Here is a 19,737-nt window from a genome sequence, read left to right as displayed (position 1 = left end):
GGGCAAGCCCTGGGCACTGAAAGGCGTGTCCTCCACAAGCTGGGACTCTGCTTGGGACAGCAAAGGGCGGGCCTGTGGCTCCAAGGCACCTGGGAGCGGGGCTGCTTCCTCGGCCTCCCACACAGGGCTGTGAGGATGATGGAGGGGCCTGGGCCACCACAGGGCACCCAGGCTACCAGGATGCAGACCCCCTGAGCTTTCAGTGGGAGTGACGGTCTCCCAAAGAGCACAGGCTCCTTGAGTACGTTTGTTGGGTCGACTGGCCGTTGTTCCCTGGCTTCAGGCCTCCTGCAACTGCTGCAGGGTGGCATCACTTGGGCCGCTCCCTCTGCACCCCAGCAGTACCGTCCCCCCCCCACCTTGACTTCGGTCCACCAAGGCTCCCTCCCCAGCCTCTGCCCGCATGGCCAAAGCCCTGTGGTTCCCTGGGAGCTTGGCTCCCCTCTGCATCCACATCTGGGGCAGATGAGCAGGGTCTCCCTTGAATTTTCACAGCCAACCTTCAGGCTGCCAGGAGCAGCACCCAGTCCGGCCTGCACATGGCACAAGGCAACTTGGGCACAGGCCTCAAGACCTGGGGCAAGAACAGAAAAGGCTTTGCCTAAGGCAGGAATCCAAATAGGGTATGCAAAGTCATTGCAGTACCCTGCATTTCCTCATATCTAGTGGGAAGACTCCCTGAATTGTAGGTTCTAAATGACTTTGGATTCCATTTTCTCAGTTGGAAATTCGGTTTTAATTTAGAGGAGTTAGGTTCAGCACGGCAATTTCAGTAGTGCTCCCGATGTAAGTCTGGAGGGCTACTTGACGTCGGGGGCAGCTCTTGGGGATGGTCGGAGGCTGACCGCGGTTGTCCCCAGGCTGAGGGGTGTGGCAGTAGAGGGTGAAACCTACCTCGCTGTCTCGTATTAATCCTCTTGGGTGGCTGAGTCTTCTACCGAGGCTCAGACCTCTTGCTGCGGAATTCACACGCATGCGTAATGTTTCACGCTCCTGCGCATGCTTACCGGGCTTTTGCCGCCCAGCGCCCCTAGGTGGAGTCGTACCTTATAAGTTTTGCAAGTCCTGCTGGTCGACCTTTTTGCGGAACAGCCGCTGTGCTCGCACTTCCAGGCCCTTGGGAGCTGCCTCAGCTCAGGGCCACATGGCCAGTGAGGCGGGGCCTGGGGAAAACAGCGCTGCCGCCGCCGCCCAGCAGTCCTGGGGTGCCTTCCTGGCAGGAGGGGCACTTCAGCGGACAGGAGAGGTGGGTAGGCCTCAGTCGGTAGTTGGTGGCGCTGCTGGGGAGTGTACCACCATCAGGGTGGAGGCCCTCCAGGAAGGCTCGGCCCCAGCGGAAACTGAGGCCGCTGGGCTTGGGGAGGCGTGGCTGCTGCTGATGGAGGACGTCGTGGACGTGGTGGAGGTGGTGGCGGAGGAGCAGGTGGAGGAGTTTGAGGAGGAGGAGCAGGCTGAGGAGCGGGAGGAGAAGGCCCAGGAGCGGGACCAGCAAGAGCTCGGGGGGGCCCCCATGCCCGCGCAGTCCCCACTGGAGGCACTGAAAGCGCTTCAGTTTGAGCTAGAGCCTGTGAATAAGCAAGCTAGCCAGGCCTTCTCGCGGCTGAAGCTCAGGACATGGCAGCGGCGGAAGCCACACCTAGAGCAGAGAAGCACCACCATCCAGGGCATCTCTGGCTTCTGGGTCAAAGTTGTATCCTTCATGTTGTAGTTAAAGGTTCTTACTGTGGCTGAGCTGGTGCACGAGGAGCGTCCTGAAGGAGGCAGGTCACAGAACAGAATATTTGCGTGGGGAATAGTCCCTGTTTGGGGCCACACTGTGGCAGTTCTGACCGTGGAATTTTGTGGCTGTGTTTGAACTCATACAGAGCAGGAACCAGAACTAGGTTTAGTCGCAGAGACCCGGGTTGGTATTGTGAATAGCACCAGGGCTTCAGGCAAAAGAGGTATGTGATGCACAGGAATAAAGTTGCAGGGAAGGGGAGGAGAGGGGTCTGAATGCACATCCTAGTCAGAGCAAGCAGTGTATGCTCTTGAGAAATAAGCTTATGCTGTCCAGGAGAATCAAATGGAGATTCTTTGTCTCTCTCAGGAACATAGTCTCCTTTTGTTCATACACATTTAGGCACAGCACATGGGACTCATCGGGTCTCCATGCAGTCTGTGTTGAAGGAATGGAGTTAGGAATGGGAGTTGAGCTCAGGCAATGCCAGGGTGCTCTCCAGGTTATCGCTGTAGTTACAGCCCTTTTACCAGCGGGATCTGAAGGCTCCTTGACCTAAAGCAGTTTGTGAACCATCCCCAGATGTTGGCCATGATGAGTGACCAAGATAAAGACATGCTTCGCTACATGACTAATTTGAAGGTAGGTTTAGGGACAGTGAGGGAGGGGAGGTAGTTGGGGAGGAGAGGAAAAATGATTTATCATGGACAACAGCAAAGACAGGTTCCTCAAAAGTGACTTCACCCCCCTTCTCCATTTGCTTCTGGCAGGTGGAGGAACTCAGGCAGCCGACTGATTGCTGCAAAATCATGTTGTTCTTCCGGAAGAACCCCTATTTCCTGAACGAAGTGATTGTTAAGGAGTATCTTGTTAACCTCAATGGTAAGAGGAGGCTCCATGGTTTGTGAGAAGGAGGGGGCGTGGTTGAACGTGCAACGTGATCCAGGCCCATTTCCACATGCCTTTTTCTACAGGATATAAGGCATGTCGTTTCACTCCCATTCAGTGGAAGCAGGGTTTTGAACGTGAGGCTTACAGACGCAGACACCGCAACAGCGGCCTTAACTTCTTCAACTGGTTCTCTGACCACAACTTTGCTGGATCTAGTGGGATTGCTGAGGTGAGGTCCTCTGAGCCTTCTCAAAAAGGTGATGTTGGAACTTCACCTGCCTGGGGAAGGGGGTGGGCTGATCTTCCCTGGCCTGGCCTGGCCTGTCTCCCCTACCAGATCATCAGTAAGGACCTCTGGCCCAACCCGCTGCATTATTACCTGAGGAGGAAGGCACTGGGAGAAGTTCCAGGGAGGAGGACAGGTGAGGAGCCCAGGGCCCCTGGTGCTGAAATGAGTGTTGTCTGGAACTTTGCTCATGGAGAAACCGAGTCTCAGAGGAAATTCAGAGAGTGACGCTAGGGCGCAAGGGCATAGGACGAGACCTCCAGTCTGGTGAACTGCAATGCAAAACCGCGTGTGAGTATAGGGTAGTTTGAGGCCGATGAAGCAGCGTGACTGTGGAAAGTCACTCAGAAGTGAAGCCAACTCATTAGCTCCACTTCTTTGATCTGTCATTCTGTAGCCATCATCCCTACCCTCAGGCCTGCTTACTAGCCCCTTAAATTTGGGCTGGCCTAATGTTCCTCCACCCACCCTTTCCACAAAGGTCGGCGAGTCTCCTTCGTGCAAGTCCTTACCCTGCAGTCCAGTCATTTTCTCTGCTTTTGTCACCACAGTTGTGTTTTAGTTTCCTCAGGCATCTCCTTTGCCTCCCATAGCCATTCTGAGAATACTTGGCCTTGTGAATAGATTATGAAGGACAGCTTTTAGCATGTGGTTGGAGAACGTATAAGAGATCGCCGAAGGGGAAGCGACTGTCTCTCCTGGGCAGGGCCTTGAATAATTTGAACAGTCTCCAGTGTTGTTCAGAGAGGGTGTGTTTTTACATGTGTGTCTGCATGCGTTTTCTAAGGAACTGCCAGATTGTGAGTTTCAAGTGATGGAGCATCACCCACTGACCTACAGTAGCAGAAAACCGAAGAAGCTGCTTCAGATGGACGTGAATAGTCAACGTGGTTCTTGTGCACAGAAAAGAAATGAAGAACCGTTTGGTGGTGAAACATACAGAGAGGGAGAGGCCGGTAACGTGGAGTCACACCGGAAGATAAATAAACAGCGTGTAGTACACGAGTCTGTGTATTGTTTGTGCAAGGGGTCTGGGGTGAATATGTCAATTCCAGGTAGGCCTTTCAAGTTGTTGCCTGGGAACTCCCAGTCCGTGGAGAGTCGTAGAGAGGGGCAAAGCTTGCCTTGGGGTTGCCTTGGAGAACGCACTTCTTCCTTTGCCCTGAGAGCTGGGGAGGAAGGGGAGATAAGAGTAGGGCTGGTTAAGTGGAGACCCTCATTTTTTACAAGGGAAGTGTGGCAGTTCAAGGAAGGGATCTGGTGAGCAAGGGCCCAAAGTTGAAATGCAAATACTCAGTTCTGTGGGTGGTTGTCCTTCAGCGTGGACCCTATTGGATATTGTGAGACACTTTAACCATGTGCAAGAGGGAAGAAGGCTGAAGTTTCAAATCCCTGTTGAGCCAGATGCCCTCCTTTTGCATATGAACACTAGGTCTTTTGCTGAGTGGTCTCTCAGGGCTAGGGGTCTGGGCACCGTCTTAGGAAATGGGCGTATAGGGTGTGGAGGACTGTGAGGAAGGGAGGGAAATATGCACTGTGAAGGGCAGCGGTGATGTTGCTTTGTTCTGGCAGAAGTGACCAATTGAAACGGTAAATTGCTGGGAAACAGATAAACAGGAACAAATTTCCTTGCACGTGTGTGAGTTCCTGTGATCTCAGTCCCTCTCCTGCCCCCACGGGGAGGGCACTCCTTTGGGTAGAAAATGCAGAAGGGCTGAGGGGAGTGTGGATGCTAAACAGGCCACCCAGCCCTGTGCTCCCTGCCTCACGATGGCACTGTAGTGAATACTCCTATTTTCAGATGGGCCTAAGCCCATCACCCAGGGTACTGCTCTGTTGGGCCAAGGCCCAAAATTGTAAGCAAAGCAGCAGGAGTGCATCTTCCTCGTGAACATTGTGTGAGGGTGTCCAGTCCTTGCTGAATGGCTCGGCACATGGTGTTTCAATCACACAGGCACTGTCCTTGACAGCACTCTGTGCCCAAGGCCAGTGGGAAGACTTGGAGCACACTGAGCTCACCTGAGAAGTGGTGAGCGCCTAGGGTGCTCCTTGCTGAGTGGCCGGCTGCTTTTCCGAAGCACATCTATCTCTGGACCAGGCAAAGGACTGACTTGACTGTGCCACAAATGGAGTAGGAGAGTTCAGCATTTGCCGGACAAGGTTCTTCTCTCTTGCCACACACAATAGCATCCCTGAGGGTGAGCTGCTGACACTGGCATTTCTGTCGTGCATGGAATTCCCACTCCACAGCTTCCGAGGAAAAAGCAGTTCCCTCTGGACTGTGGGGTAGACAGTCAAAGTTGATGGGTGTCCGTGTCAGCATGCACTAGCATAGACCTCGTGCTCAGTGTTGGGTGTTGGATTTGCACATCTACACCCCAGCTTAGCCTCTTCTAGGGGTGGAGACATCTGAGGCTCTAGAAAGCAAGGCTTGTCCTCTGCTACTGTCCCCACACCCACCCCACAGATACTGAGGAAACGGGTCTTCTCAGCCTCTTGACCTTTAAACCTCAAAGAACTGTTGCTGGTACCTGTCTTTCCTGGAGCCGGTAAAAATAAACTAAGTTCTAATTGCCCTGCAGTGGGAGGGGGTGAGCAGGCTGGTGCCTGAAATTGGGGGACCTCGGGCTGGACTCTTTCTAAGGACTCCGGGATATTCAGGCACACTCAGGACATTTGTTAAGGACTTGACGAGGACTTGAAGACCAGGAAGCAGGCTGGGACAGGCTCCTTCTGGTACCTCCTGCCCCTGCTTAGGTGCCAGGCCAGCTTTAGGTCTGACCTGTCCTAGGCTGAAGAGGGGAGATGTTTGTGGGTCAGGTAGCAAAACCATAAACTGCGGATGGTTGGAGACTTGGCATGATTTGTGCCCCAGGGGGCTGAAGCCTACTCATTCTTCCTGGGGTACAGAGCTTACACACAGGTGTGATCAGGTCTCTTTAGTGTTTTCACATGGGCCCTAATGTCTAGGTGCTATTATGTTGACTGTACACTTGTACACGTTGCCTAAGGTTTTCTTCCACTGAATATCAGTGCATATGAGTCCCAGAACCCTCTCAGTCGAGAGAGGATTGCTGCTCAGCTTATGAGCTTTCTGGCTGAAGTGCTCATGCCACGTTTGTGTTTCCTTGTGTCTGGAGACCTTTGTGTTTCCTTTGGCATAAAATGAGGACTGTACGTCTGTGTGGTGTTTGCCATGATCTCGCACTCTCTGAGCGTGAGTTGGTGTCTCTTCTTCTGGCTCTTCCCTTCGTCTCTCTGATCTTCTGCCTGTGCCTGTGCCACCACGTGTACCTCTATGGCTGAGACTGCCTCAGTCCTTGCATGTCCCTGTTTTGGCACGAATGGACTCTGTAGTTTTTACTCACTTTATTTTCGAATGTTTGTGCCTCTGGGTTGGTCTGTACTTGAGTTTGACTCTTTTCTGTGTTTCTGAACCAGATGCTCCCAGCACCTTGAACTGGGAGTGTGTGCATGCACATGCATGCATGTGTGTGTGTGTGTGTGTGTGTGTGTGTGTGTGTGTGTGTGGGTATGAGAGAGAGAGAGAGGGAGGGTTCCATTGTTTTCGTGAGCAACAAGTACTGCTTTATTGCAGATATGCTTAACAGTGACACACGTTTTGAAACAGAGGAATAGCCGTGCAATTACTAAGATCACTGAGGGACAAGGCTCTCACCAGTGGGAGTGAGGTTGTTAATTATGGCACCCCAGAGGGGGATGAGGAATGTTGTGGGAGTGGATCTGTCAGTGGATTTTCTAGGGGGAGAAGGTTTGGGGTCGACTTGTTAGTGTTTTGTCAACACTAGCACGGAGAGTGAAAGAAATTGACTGTGCTTCTTCCCCATTTTATTCTTGCCTTGGTCATTAAACCAACTCTTCCTCATGATTTTGCCAAAGCATCACCCAGGCAGTGGGAATTGGGGCTTGTCCTATGAAGAGAAGTTTTTGGAGAGTCCTTCTCTGCAGATACCTGCTGTAGCCCAGTGAGAAGGGGTGCGTGGAGTAAGTAAGGACATGCAGAGAAGCAAATCGTAGACTGAGCTCCTCACTCAGAGGACCAGGTGCTGTTGAAGGAATACGACAGCTTCATCAAGAGAGAGGTGTGAGGAAAGACTTCTTGTCCAAGGAACGTTTGATGTGTAGATTCAAGTCTTTTGCCAGATCTGAGGGGTCTGAAGCCATGGTTTCTTGAAACATGTGTTCTGCCCCTTTCTCTCTCTCCCCTCCACCTGGGACCATTACCCGTGCCTTGGATTGCTTGGGGTGGGGCGTGGGGGGAAGGGGGCTCTGTTAAATTTTCTTAATCATTTTTTGTTTGTTTTCTTTCTGCTCCCCGCACCCCACAGGGCGATTTCAAGTAACCTAACCAGCTTTTGTGAAGCTTCCGCCTGCTCAAACCTTCCTTTGAAATCTCTAGTGAAGGTTTTGATTCACACGCAGTGCTTCTCACGTCTGATTCCTGTTTGTTTCTTTTGAAAATGTGTTAGGTCTTTGTTGAGAGTTTCTGTTTGGTTGCACGTTGTTCTCATGGATTCTTTTAGTCCTTTGTCTGTGGTTTCCTTTGTCATGGGAGCACGTGTATGACCCCTGATTTAACATCTGCCCACAGAGTTAAAGTATGTGGTTTCCCCGTGTGTGTTTCTATTTATTTACTTTATCTATGCAGTAAATGGTAAACGCATGCTGTTTTTATTGCCTGCCTTTCATGTTTCATTGTTGAAAACTAGAGATTATGAATTTTGGAATGCAGTAACTGGAGAGGACATTGTTCTCCCTCATGGTCATCTGTGGTCACTGATAGTGGTTGATTCTTTCAGCTACCTTTCCAAACACTTTTTTTCTTTTAATTTTTTTATTACTTGAAGTGTAGTTTATTTACAGTGTGCTGAGTTAGGTTCAGGTGTATAGCAAAGGGATTCAGTATACATATGCGTACATATGTTTTCCATTGCAGGTCATTACAAGATTGTTTACCTGTGCTATGCAGTTGGTCCTTGTCGAACTATTTTTGAACAGACTGTTTTCTTTGTTATGTGTACACACTGATGTCTCTGTTCTCTATGTGGAGGAGGAGAGGTTTTGTGTCTGCTTGTTTTGTTTTGTTTTGTTTTTGAATGCCTAGGGGAGTGGTGGGGAGGAGGGTAATAAGAAAAGACAAACTCTAAAAAGCACTCTCCTGTCTTGGCAGTTGGCTTGGGGTTGGGTACACACCTTCACACCTTTGTCTCCGCGTACACCATTTTCATCTTCCCTGGTTTTCCTGTTCAGTCTCCCACTGGGACTAAAGATCAGCCAGAAGTGAAAGCTCAGGGTCTCTTCAAATCTATTCTGAGCCTGGCCTTGTCTAACCAGGAGGAGATGGGAAAATTTCTCCCTTACCCCTCTTGAGTCCTTTTGGCTCCCTTAGCAATTATGTGGACCCAAGACGGGTTAACGGGAAAAACAAACCGATTTAATTCACAGACAGGGAGGTCTCATAGAAGTGGAATCCACACAGTGACCAAGGCAGGCTGAATATGTACTAGCTTTAGGCGAACAAACAAAAAGTGATTGGGTGGACTGAGCGATCCAAAGCAGAAGCGTCAGAGGGAAGGAAGACGTGTCATAGTTTCTTTACAGAGCTTTCTTAGCCTTGCCTTCCCTAACTCTGGTGATAAGGATGCTTTTCTACCCTGCTGTCATAGGGAGGTTAGACAGGGAGGGTACCTTCACGTGGGAGATTTATTTCCCACTTCCAGGGGGAAGGGAGGGGACCAGAGTGTTCTTTTTTTGTTTGGTTGGTTTTTGGGTTTTGGTTTTGTTGTTTCTTTTTTTTTAATCATTTCCCCACCAACTGTTCCCCAGGTAGCCTGAATTCAAAACAGGCAATGCACCAGTGAGGCATATATTGGGCAGCCTGCTCAAAGCACCAAGAATTCCCTCCTGTGCAAGTTTCACAAACTGAAGGCTGAGTCTGTGGCTGTGGAGAGCAAAACCAAACCGGGTGAGCCACTCAGTGGAGAGAGATCCAGAAAGGGAGAAAAGAACATGGGTTAGAAGGAGGATGAGCAAACAGGAGCAAAGCAAATCTAAGCACATCCTCCCCACCCTACCGCAGCAGCCCCCTGATCCTAAGAATAGATCAGTCCAGTCAAATGTCTCCACGTCACTTATCTGAGGAAGGTGTCTTCTTTGCTTTTACTAAGTTGGACACAATTTTTCCCATTTGATTTACACGGAAGCAGCATTTTTCACTGATGATCGCACAAGCGGGCACTGGTTGAGCAGTCAGGGTGTCCAGAGCAGGTCAGTTTTGGAGCACCACTGAGGCTAGGCTGTTAAGCTCCGACTACTGTACTTTCAGAGTTGGCATATGGGACTTGAACTCCCATTCCAGTACCATGGAGAGTCGAGAGGGCTTTTCCCTGGGCTATCAACTCCAAAGCTTGGGAATAAGATCCTGCACACTGAAAATACGTTGCAGACATTATACATGGTGGAGTGTCTGTGGCTTCCCCACTGGCACATTTATGGGGCACAGCTTTTTGAACATAGGAGCCCAGGTTTGTAATTTGGCTGGCATTTAGGGTGGAGCATTTGGGGACGGAAGGAGCCAGGGATCCAAGTCCCTGCCATTGAATGTTCAGCGTCTTAGGTGGACCCCTTTTATGCAGTCTGTTGCCACTTACCATAAAAATAGAAGTATGGTTTGAGACAGGGCAAGGCTATAAGGGAGCCTGTATTCTCCAGGGTCTGGACTATTCCATGACCTTTGCCCTTGGTAATGCTGGCGTCCACACACCTCCATTTCCCATGCACTCAGTCCTGTCAATCTGAGAGCAGAACAGGTTGTGAAAGGGCTGGTACAGGAGGCCTGTAGTCTGGTTTTGGCAGCTCTAAAGCTTGGCTGTGTCACCTGGCCGAGTGAGTCCAGGATTTCATGTGTATAGTTTGTGGTGGTGGGCAGCTTAGCCAGGGGAGCATCAGCTATAGTGACCCCGAGTTGTACCGAGGTGGCCTATGGGTCTTCCATGGCATTGGTTGAACTGGCAGATGTTTGTACCAAAAAGTGTAGTGCTGGAGTCACTTCCAATCTTTTTTGGAGGTTTGAAGGTGCCACCTGTGGGATCAAACCCACAGAGTCTGACCTACTGTGGTCGTGGTGGGTCATGCATGACAGGCCCAGTGTCATGTTTCTTTTCAAGGCAAAGGGACAATTTTTCAGCCATTGGTCTTTATCTGGGCAACAGAAAGTTCTTGAGATTCTATGGAGGTTTTCCAAGACCCCAGTAACTTACCAGAAGAAGCGGAAGAGCATTGTTTTCTTAACCACACATGCCATACCTTGTCATTTGTCCACCTTCTATGCTTAGTCTACTGGAGCTTCACATCGACAGGAGCTTCACATCGACAGCTCGGGGTCTTTAGCAGTGTTCAGATGCTGGCATAACCAATGGTCAGAGAGATTTGGCCAGGAGGTGGTTAAACTGGCACAAGCAAGTGTTTGGTTGGTACTCTCTGTCTTGAAAAGGTAACAGTTAATAATATGAGGAACACACAGGTTGCAAAAGGGCCCATAGTGGGGATTTGGAGAGGGGCAGCAGGATAGAAAGAGGCAAGCTGACTTTCCAGTCAGCCTTCTGGTGAGTGATAAACAAATGTGGAAGAAGTGTTCATTCATAAGAGAAGGTGTGGGTGTGAGTGTGTCTGCATTTGTGCATGCCTCTGCATGTAATTCAACCTGTGTGTGTGCAGAGGGAGTATTAATTTTAAAAATACAAAGGGAGTAGGTGAAAGTGAAGCTTCTTGATCAGTGAACCTGGGGAGCACTGTCTGCTTTGTAGACGGGCTGCTTCCATTTAAGTCTGTCAGAAATTGGCCCTGGAAATCTTTACTTTAAGGTCACCAGTAGGATTGTCCCCCACTTGTCTTGAGAGCGCTAATCTGGGCCTGTCTTGGAGTGGCCTGCTGGGCCCGGAGATAATTTTCGTTTTAAATTCTGATCACTGAGTAGTGGGTCAGCAGTAAATTCTTCCCTTCAAGGTGACAGTGAGTGTTTTCTTCTAAAGATCTGCATGCCCACCCAGTCTCCTGGTCACAAGAGATGGTAAGACTTGTCAGTTGGTGAAGACCATGCCCCTTTTACCTGACTGTCATGTGTTTCAAGTGACAAGTATGCAGTAGTCACTTCTTGTATGCAACAAGTCATACCATTAAACTGCCCGCTTCTTTTTCAGAATGCCCAGGACCAAGGGATGGGAGGTTTACAGATGCCCAGTAAGCACTGGGTGCCCCAACACTATTTCGACATGGTGTCAATGCATGCCTCCTATATGTGGTGATCCAGACCTTTGTAAGGCCCAGGGCCAAAATCTGGACATTTAAGTGCAGTTTCTTTTCTTTTCTTTTTTTTTCTTTTTCTTTCTTTCTTTTTTTTTTTTTTTTTTGTCTTTTTGCATTTTCTTGAGATGCTCCCAGGGCATATGGAGGTTCCCAGGCTAGGGGTCTAATCGGAGCTGTAGCCACCTGCCTATGCCAGAGCCACACCAACGTGGGATCCGAGCCACATCTGCGACCTACACCACAGCTCACGGCAACGCCAGATCCTTAACCCGCTGAGCAAGAGCAGGGATCGAACCTGAAACCTCATGGTTCCTAGTCGGATTTGCTAACCACTGCGCCATGACGGGAACTCCCAGTGCAGTTTCTTGACAGATCTTTCCTTAGGGGCTTTTGCTGCCTGGAGTTTTACATTCCACTTGCCCTGATGATTCAAGATGCTGTGGCGTATCTAATTGTCATGGGTGTCTCAGAGTTTTCACAAGTGGGTGGGTCATCTCTACCATAAAATGAGTTCCCTATTCCGATCAAATCCATACCGAATGGCAAAATGAGGAATAATCTCGGTTATTAATTTCTTTTATTTTTTGGATAGTGGAACCTTTTATTCTTTAAGGTATCAAATTGAAGAATAGTTGATTTCCAGGATTAGTTTCAGAAGGACAACACAGTTATACACCATTTAAAGTTATTACGAGATAATGGCTGCAATTCCTTGTGCTGTGCAATGCATCTGCATGGTTTATTTATTTTATGTGTATTCTGTTTTCTCTCTCTTAACCCCTTCTCCCATCCCACCCTTTCCCTCCGCTTCCCTCTCCCCTCTGGTAACCTCTAGGTTGTGCTCTGTATGTGTGGATCTGTTTCTGTTTTGTTATATACATTTGTTTGTTTTATTTTTTAGTTATAAGTGATAACTTCCTTACCACTGTTGTGGCCTGGGCACATCTGGTTGCACAGTTGCACAGCGCTCAGCCCATCCATTAACCATGCAAACGATATTCAGTGAGAACAACCTAAAGTTGGGGAAATGTATAAATTCCACCTGGAGAGGTGCAAAGGGCAGGGTGGGTCTGGGAGGACCTCCTGGAGTAAACTGATTTCTTCTGAAAGTTTGGTGAGATTTTCAAGTCGTGTACCAGGATGAAATTCTGTCAGAGTCTTTGTGGATGCTGGGGCAACACCAATTATCTTTTAGTTCCTAAGCTGTCCCCCATCTGCCTACTTGTCGCGTTAGGCAGGCGATAAGTGCAAGGCCAAAAGTCAAAAAGATCAGGAGCCACAGGAAATCCGTTTGGCCGTGTGTACAATCCACACGATAGCTGTTTGGCCTTTTTGTATCCTTTTATCTTTTCCACAGTATGGGACATTTGCCTGATAGTTAACAGTATTGGTCAGGCATAATGGCCAGTTGAAGACTCGGGAGCAGGAAGGCTAAGGCTCTCTGTTCTGTGCTGTATGTTTAGCAGCTTTTCCAGCCCTTTCCTTTCCTAGTCTCCTTTGAGCATTGGCTGACCAAAGAACAGTAGCAATTTTAGAAGGGAGGCGACTGGTGTGTAATTAGGCGGCAATTATATGCCCATTAGCCATGAGAGTACCTGCAGAAATGGAGAATCCATGGGATTTCCAAATCATTCCAACAACATGGCAGACTCCAAGAGCACATCTGGAATCTGCGTGGATAGTGGCGGGCTTCCCTCTTGCCGATGCAGAAGCTGTAGTGAGAGCTACGAATTTAGCATGTTGGGCTGATTTCACAGTGGGCAAAGCATAAACCCGGGTGTTTCATGTGGGGAAACTATGGCAGAGCCAGTTGCTCTGTCTCCCGGGAAGCCTTGTTCATAGGAGCCCTCGCAAATGAAAGTAAGTCTGTGTTGCCTAAAGGGATTTCTGAGAGAATGCCTTGGGGCTTTGAGACCATTGCTGTGGTTGCAAGGCCAAGACATGGAGTGGAGTTGGGGCTCTCCATCTTCTGGAAGGGGTAGACAAGAATCACAACCCCGTAACATGATGGAAGTGTTATCTGTGAACTTCCAAGGCAGCAGACACAGTGTGGTGAGCACACTGATGAATGCTGAAACCAAGGTGAGAGCACTGGCTTTGTCAATCAAGGTGGCAGGATGGTCACGGCATGTGAGCAACGGGGCATTCCTGATGACGGAGGGTCTAACTGGCTTGAGGAATACACTCTGGGGGCACCTGAGTGGCAAAAGGCTGTTCCACAATGCCTGCTGCAGCCCCATTGTTTTCATGGCAGTATGGGCAGAGGACTTGTCAAAATTAGGTAAGCCAGACCTGGAGGAGTGTACAGAGCTAATTTTAAGGCATCTGAGGAGGTTAACGCCTCTGAAATCCAGTAAATGGACCCTGGGGTGATACTGGGGGGTAATGCATACAGAAGTGTAGCCAAGGCCACAGGACTAGGAATGCTTTGATGGCAGTAGCCTGCTGCCCCTAAACATTTAGGTAATTGCTTTTGTTTGTTAGTTTCATTTTGTGGAGAGGGGTGGATAAAATTGGCTCAAGACATTTTGGGTGAGCCTTTGAGTGCTCTGTGATAGCTCACGTCCCAAGTAAGGAACAGCTGTTTTCACCCATTGAAGACTAGATCTGGGGGCTACCTGGCGTCATACAGCTAGTGCCTTTAAGGGAATGAGGGAGGCTGCAAGTGCTCCCTGCTTAGTTTAGTTACAAGTAAGGTGCCATCAATGTACTAGACAAGCATGGGGCCTCAGGTAAAGGGCACAGAGTGCAGAGTGGTGTGGAGGACTTGGGAGAATGTGGAGGGAGATGCATACTATCCCTGGGTTAAGGTGTAGAGAGTGAGGAGGATTTACACAAGTGTCCATGGCTCTAGGTCTTGGATGGTTTGATAGACCTGAGTCAAACTTTCGATTCTTCTTTAGTGGCAAGGTTGGAGTGTGTAGGGGTGAGGAAGTAGACCCCAATACACCTATACCCTGGCTGCCCGAGAAGGGCTGTCATCAGGTGAATTATTCCTCAGTCTGTGTCTCCAGAGAGAGCATATTAGGCTACTGATGGGAAACTGTTGGTTTATTTTTCTTCCAGGTAATGGACACAGGCTCTGCCATCGGTAGCACCGTGATCCAACTTCATTCATTTCCCTGTGTGGCCCAGAGACTAGCTGGGTCTTTTTTTTTTTTTTTTGGTGGGGAGGGGGAGCTGGGGGGCTGCAACTGCAGCATATGGAGGTTCCCAGGCTAGGGGTTAAATCAGAGCTCCAGCTGCCTGTCTACACCACCGCCTCAGCAATGCGGGATCCCTTAACCCACTGAGCGAGGCCAAGGATTGAACCCGCATCCTCAAGGATTCTAGTCAAGTTTGTTAGGGCCGAGTCACAACAGTACCTCCCCAGCAGGGACATCTCATCAAGATTCATGTTCTTTCAAGGAATGTAAATCAAGAAGAATTTTCCAATAGGCGAAGTAGGAGCTTTGGGGCTTGGTTTCAAAAACACCCTTCTCTTTACATTTGGGAGTGGCAATGCATTTCCATAACACATCCCTAGCCCAAGATGGTGTAAGGCACTGGAAACTGGAAAGGCATGGTGGGTGTTAAGAGTCCTTGAAAATATAGCTGAGATATGGGCAATGTAGTAGGCTGCCCAGACCCTCTGACTCTTTGAGTAGAATCAGAGATGAGGGGCACAGACAAATCCTCTGAGCAGTTGGCAGAGAAGGTTGCCCTGTTGTCAATTAAGAAAGCCAGTTCATTTCTGGATCCTTTGCTTTAACTTTAAGGGTTGTCTCTGGGGTGTGACTGAGGATTAGTTGACATCTTCATTTGAGGGGAAATTTTTCCCTCCAGAAGATAAAAATGAACCACTGGGGGCTGCTGGGGTCTAGAGGGATTGCTCTTTTTTTTAAGTATAGTTGGTTGCTTTTTATACTGACCTTTCTATTAAGAGGACAAAACTCCTGTTCCAATGTTCTGATTTCTTACAAGATCTGCAGTTGTCTAGAGGCAAATAGTGAGAATCCTGAGTGGACTCTGAGTCACTCTCCTAGTTACACTTTTGTTTTTCTGAAGATGAAGATTCAGGTTGGCAAACAAGACATCCTGCTTTTAATTTTTTTTTTCCTTTCCCCAGCACTTCCACCAAGAATTGAGCTGATCCTTCCATTGTCACCCTTCGAAGTTATCCAGATGAACTGACCACCCTGTTTTGAATTTGCTTTTTAATATCAGGGTGAAAATGTTCCACTAGAGCAAATACTAAGAGATTGCAGTCTCTGGGACTTCTGGGTTCTTGAAAAGTTTGTTCAAAAGATTCAACAAAGGCTTCTTGGGCCAATTAACTTTATGGAAGCAGCCTCATATTACTGCAGTGTAATTGTGTGCAGGAAGATCACCCTAGCAGCCAATGCATGTTCCTATGATTTGGGTTATGAACAGCCACTAACCTTTTCATTCCCTTCTCAGTGTGAATGTGGAGGAAAGAGGGCTCTATAATGAAAAGACCTGCTTCTGTCCAGGGTACCTAAATTCTTCGCAGTGGGGTTCCAGAATACATCCCCAAGGACTGTTGTATAAGGCTGCCTGAAGCTGGCACAGCCAAATTACTGAGCCCCAGCAAGTAAGAGGCGTTATAAGGGACGGCTAAGCAAGTGTCATCACCCTTCTGCAGTGCTTCTGCGGGATTCACTTCCTGGATTTAAGCATTTTGCAAGTAATCCGTATTCCTCAGGCCTGCAGATCAGGCTGGCATGCCATCTGTAAAATCTTGTAAAGAATGAGAAGTCAGAATAGGTGGTGGCATGCTTACTGGGGCCACTGGAGGAGTTTTAGAACTTAAAAGAGATGTGCAGAGGTGACAAAACTGGGTTTTGAGAAGATTTGGGGCCATCAAATGGGAGCCCAGACTGCCAGAAGACCTTCCTATTAGGGTTGGTGTCAGGGAGCTGGGGATAAAGTGGAGTATAAGAGGGAAGAGAGGGGGGATTTGTGTCAGACTTGGCTTATAGTTTCTGTTCTCAGTTTGGCCTGTGTTCTCTCATTCCATTAAAGGATTCCATGTGGCTAGCCATTATACTTTTAGTGTTCTCCTTTCAATTTGGCCCTTCCATTAGAACCAATGTAAAGAGCTGTTTATGGGGAAAACCTCCCATTTAAACCTTCCATTTAAAACCTCCCGTGTGTGTGTGTGTGTGTGTGTGTGTGTGTGTGTGTGTGTGTGTATGTATAAACACACACACACACACACATATACATACATACATATATACTGGGCATCAAGTATGACTCTCCTTTGTATATGTATTCCAATGGCCACTCGATCCAATAGCCTTTTTATGGAAAGAGAGGTAACTCAGTCTTCGAATAAATGTTTACCATGGATGCCAGAGACCTTCCTGCAGGGGGTTCAGGCAGTGCAACCCCCATGATCCAAAAGGTCACTCCCAAAGCTGGTCTAAGATAGCACGGGCTTTTGTTGCATGGGTGGTAGAGATGGTGAGTGAAAGGGTCACCTCTGGTCTCTCAAGGAAACACAAGATGCCTCTAGTGGTCCACCCAGTAATGTGCGATCCTGAGTGGGCACTACTGAAGTGGGACGTTCCCAGGACTGCAGAGTAATGAAGGTTGAGAAGACAAAGAGTCCTCGGGACTCAGATCCCTTATGACAGACTCCCCGGAGAGCTGGCATGGCAGGATAGAGGGGATGCTGCTGCTCATGACTTGTGTGTCTTGGTACCCCAGCCAATTTGACTGGCCACTGGAAGCACCTGGGAAAGTGAACCTTCAGGATGGAGGAGGCGGGAAAGGGTGTAGTCTTGGTGACAGAGACAAGATGCAGGACATAGAATAAGGTGGAAGGAGACACTTCTTGCGATTATTTTACCCAGGAGACTCAGACCACAGTTTGTCTAAGCAAACAGCAGTCTGGTAAGTATCACAGCTCACCAGTCTGTGAGGCCTGCTCAGATGGCAGGCTTTCAGAGGGGCTCTGGACTGCTCTGCCGTGTGGGCCTTCCCCCTTGCGACAAAGGACTCAAGAGACCGAGGCGAAGAGAAACTGTGACCAACTCTGGATCAGTACAAACCAAGAGTACTCACTTACCAACTACCAGAATCGCTAAGCCTGTGGAAGAAGTTCCATAGGTATTCGCTCTTGCTAAAGTAAGCTTGGAATGAGAGAAAAGGGACTCCCCACTCTTCCTTCCACCAGACCCCACAGGCAGAAATGCAGGGGGTTGAAAGAAGATCCAGGAGGTGGTAAGGAGTCTTACCCTCTGCCAACCTTTACCAGAGGTCCAGGATCTTCAGCTGAAGCAGCCTCAGGTGGGGAGTATAGCCAGTACCCTGCCAGTCATGCTGGCTGACAGTCAGGGAGGGGGAAATTTCCCCCTTACCCTTCTTGAGCTATTTAACCTGTCTAATCATTATATTGACAGAAGAGAATTAACAAGAAAAAAGTTAATTTGCACACGTGGAGGCCTCAGAGAAATGGGACCCCAAAGTGACCAAAACAAAGCTATTTCTGTATCAGTTTTAGGAAAACAAGTATCTGTGCAGATTGAACAAAAATAAAGAGGCTTCTGCTTGGGGAAGCAAACTAATGCAGAAGTGCCAGAGCTTGTTTTTGTTTTTGCTTTTGCTTTCTTTGTTTGGCATTGCAGACAGAGTTTCATTGTTTATCTCCATTTCTTCCTAAAGAGCCACCCCTTCCTTTTATTTACATTTTTAAAATTTTTATTGTTGTTGTTGTTTTTAATTGTTATTGTTATTTTATTGTTATTGTTTATTTTATTGTTATTGTTACTTTTTATTGTTACTTTTTATTTTTATTGTTATTTTTTATTGTTATTTCCCCCAACATACTTTTTTCCCCCCACTGTACAGCATGGGAACCCAGTTACTGCAGCTTTCTTCACCTTGAATTCCCAGGCTCTGGTGCTAAGGATGCTTTTTTGCCCTCCTGTCACTGTAAGGATAACTTCATACAGGAGACCTATTACCCTCATTCAGGGAGAAAGGGTGTGGCTAGAGTTTCACTTGTCTCATAGGCCTTTTTTTTTTTTTCTCTCTCTCTAACCAGCTATGTCTCAAGTAATTTTAACTCCAAAGTAAGCAATATGCCATTGAGGCATACCTTGGAGCAGACTTCTCTGAGGCCCAAATGCCCTCTATGCTTGAGAGATCTTCATGCCTTCATCCTCCACCTCCCTGAAAACCTCCTAGATCCCCCCCACCCAGTCTTGTGGTCCACAAGCATCTCGATGTTTCTTCTGCTTACCATGTCTCTTACCCCTCAGCCCCCAACCCCCAACCCCCAACTCCTGCAGCAGCTGTGCCTGGTGTATGTCTGAAAGTCTACAGACACAGAGATATAAGCTGATTGGACTGGACTTGGCACTGCAATGCCAACAGGGTTCTGCATGGTGAAACAAATGCAAGGTCCTAAAGTGATCCTTGAGGAAGATGCAACATAGGTGGAGCACACCAGGAAATGACCTGAAGAACAAAGTCTGTATCACCCTCAATGCGAGGAGCCAAGAAGATACAAGGAGCCAAGGAAGGGAGTTTGCCTGAACGGTGCAAAACTGAGGGCATGCTCCTAATCAGAAAAAGGGGCCTGCCTGAACGGTGCAAGCTGAAGGTGGGCTTCTGGTTGGGACAGAAGCCTGTCTATACGGTGCAACCGTGCAACCCGAGGGCAGGCCTCAGGTTACATGGCTCTCATGTTGATGTTGATGGGGAAGAATTGGGGCTTTCCTGGAAAAACAATTTCCATGTTTGCGCCGGGTGACCCAGTCTTTCCTGTTGTTTTATTTGCTGTTCAGTTTTCCTCAGCCTTTCCTGATTATTTGCGTATTATTCTTATTTCCCATTCTTATTTTCCTGTGGGGATTTGTGATTTAACAAAATTGCAACAATAGTATAACAAAAATTTCATCCTGACGGACTTTCCCCTATTTAAATCCAACTTAATTAAAACATAGTGTTTATCTATGTAAACTTTAGAGTTAGGATTTTAATGAGGTTCATAGAAGTTAAACACATATTATTCATGATCAAAAGAAACCTAGCTGTGAGTTTTGTCCTTGACTTTAGAAGCTTTTAGTGGCAGCTGGCTAAGTTGATTTGTATTTTCTCATGCTGTTTCCCTGCCAAGGACACTTTGAAGATGGACACTAGTCTGAAGACAAGATTTTTTGTGTCTGTAACTTCTTCAGCTTGTGGGAATTGGCTGGCCATGAGATGGTTTGTGCTGGGTCTCCTCTTTCCCACATGATATGCTGTGCCTGTTTGTCCTTGAATTGTACTCACTAAATATAGTTAGGCTAAAGATTTTAAAACATGACATATTGCTACTGTACCATGTGATCAAAAAACAAAGCCTAATAGTTAACCAGTGTACTTCTAACACTGTGATGTAATCTGTAGTGAAAAACTGTCTATATAATCAACCACTTATACCAATAAAGTTTTGAGCAGTTCAGCGCCCTGAAAGACGGGACAAAGAGACTGTCTCCGTTACAAATGCCGATGGCGTTCA

The 19,737-nt window shown here is 48.1% G+C and overlaps 1 protein-coding gene across 1 annotated transcript; it reads left to right on the top strand.

The window, feature by feature from the left end:
• Window positions 1,094–3,125, top strand: LOC100625034 (testis-specific Y-encoded protein 4-like). The gene is made up of 5 exons (XM_021080984.1): window positions 1,094–1,690; window positions 2,285–2,362; window positions 2,491–2,602; window positions 2,695–2,840; window positions 2,949–3,125. The coding sequence occupies exons 1-5, from the start codon at window positions 1,145–1,147 to the stop codon at window positions 3,123–3,125; spliced, it is 1,059 nt and encodes a 352-aa protein (XP_020936643.1). The 5' UTR covers window positions 1,094–1,144.

The sequence above is a fragment of the Sus scrofa genome, chromosome Y (assembly GCF_000003025.6).
Source record: "Sus scrofa isolate TJ Tabasco breed Duroc chromosome Y, Sscrofa11.1, whole genome shotgun sequence".
Lineage (NCBI taxonomy): Eukaryota > Metazoa > Chordata > Mammalia > Artiodactyla > Suidae > Sus > Sus scrofa.
This window is presented reverse-complemented; position numbering and strand designations above follow the sequence as displayed.

What these genes read in the sequence shown, in the direction of transcription:
- LOC100625034 (XM_021080984.1), top strand. Translation starts at nt 1,145, where the DNA reads ATGGCCAGTGAGGCGGGGCCTGGGGAAAACAGCGCTGCCGCCGCCGCC. An exon ending in CTGGCTTCTGGGTCAAAGTT is followed by an intron (nt 1,691 to 2,284) that starts GTATCCTTCATG and finishes GACCTAAAGCAG; the next exon opens with TTTGTGAACCATCCCCAGAT. An exon ending in GCTACATGACTAATTTGAAG is followed by an intron (nt 2,363 to 2,490) that starts GTAGGTTTAGGG and finishes TGCTTCTGGCAG; the next exon opens with GTGGAGGAACTCAGGCAGCC.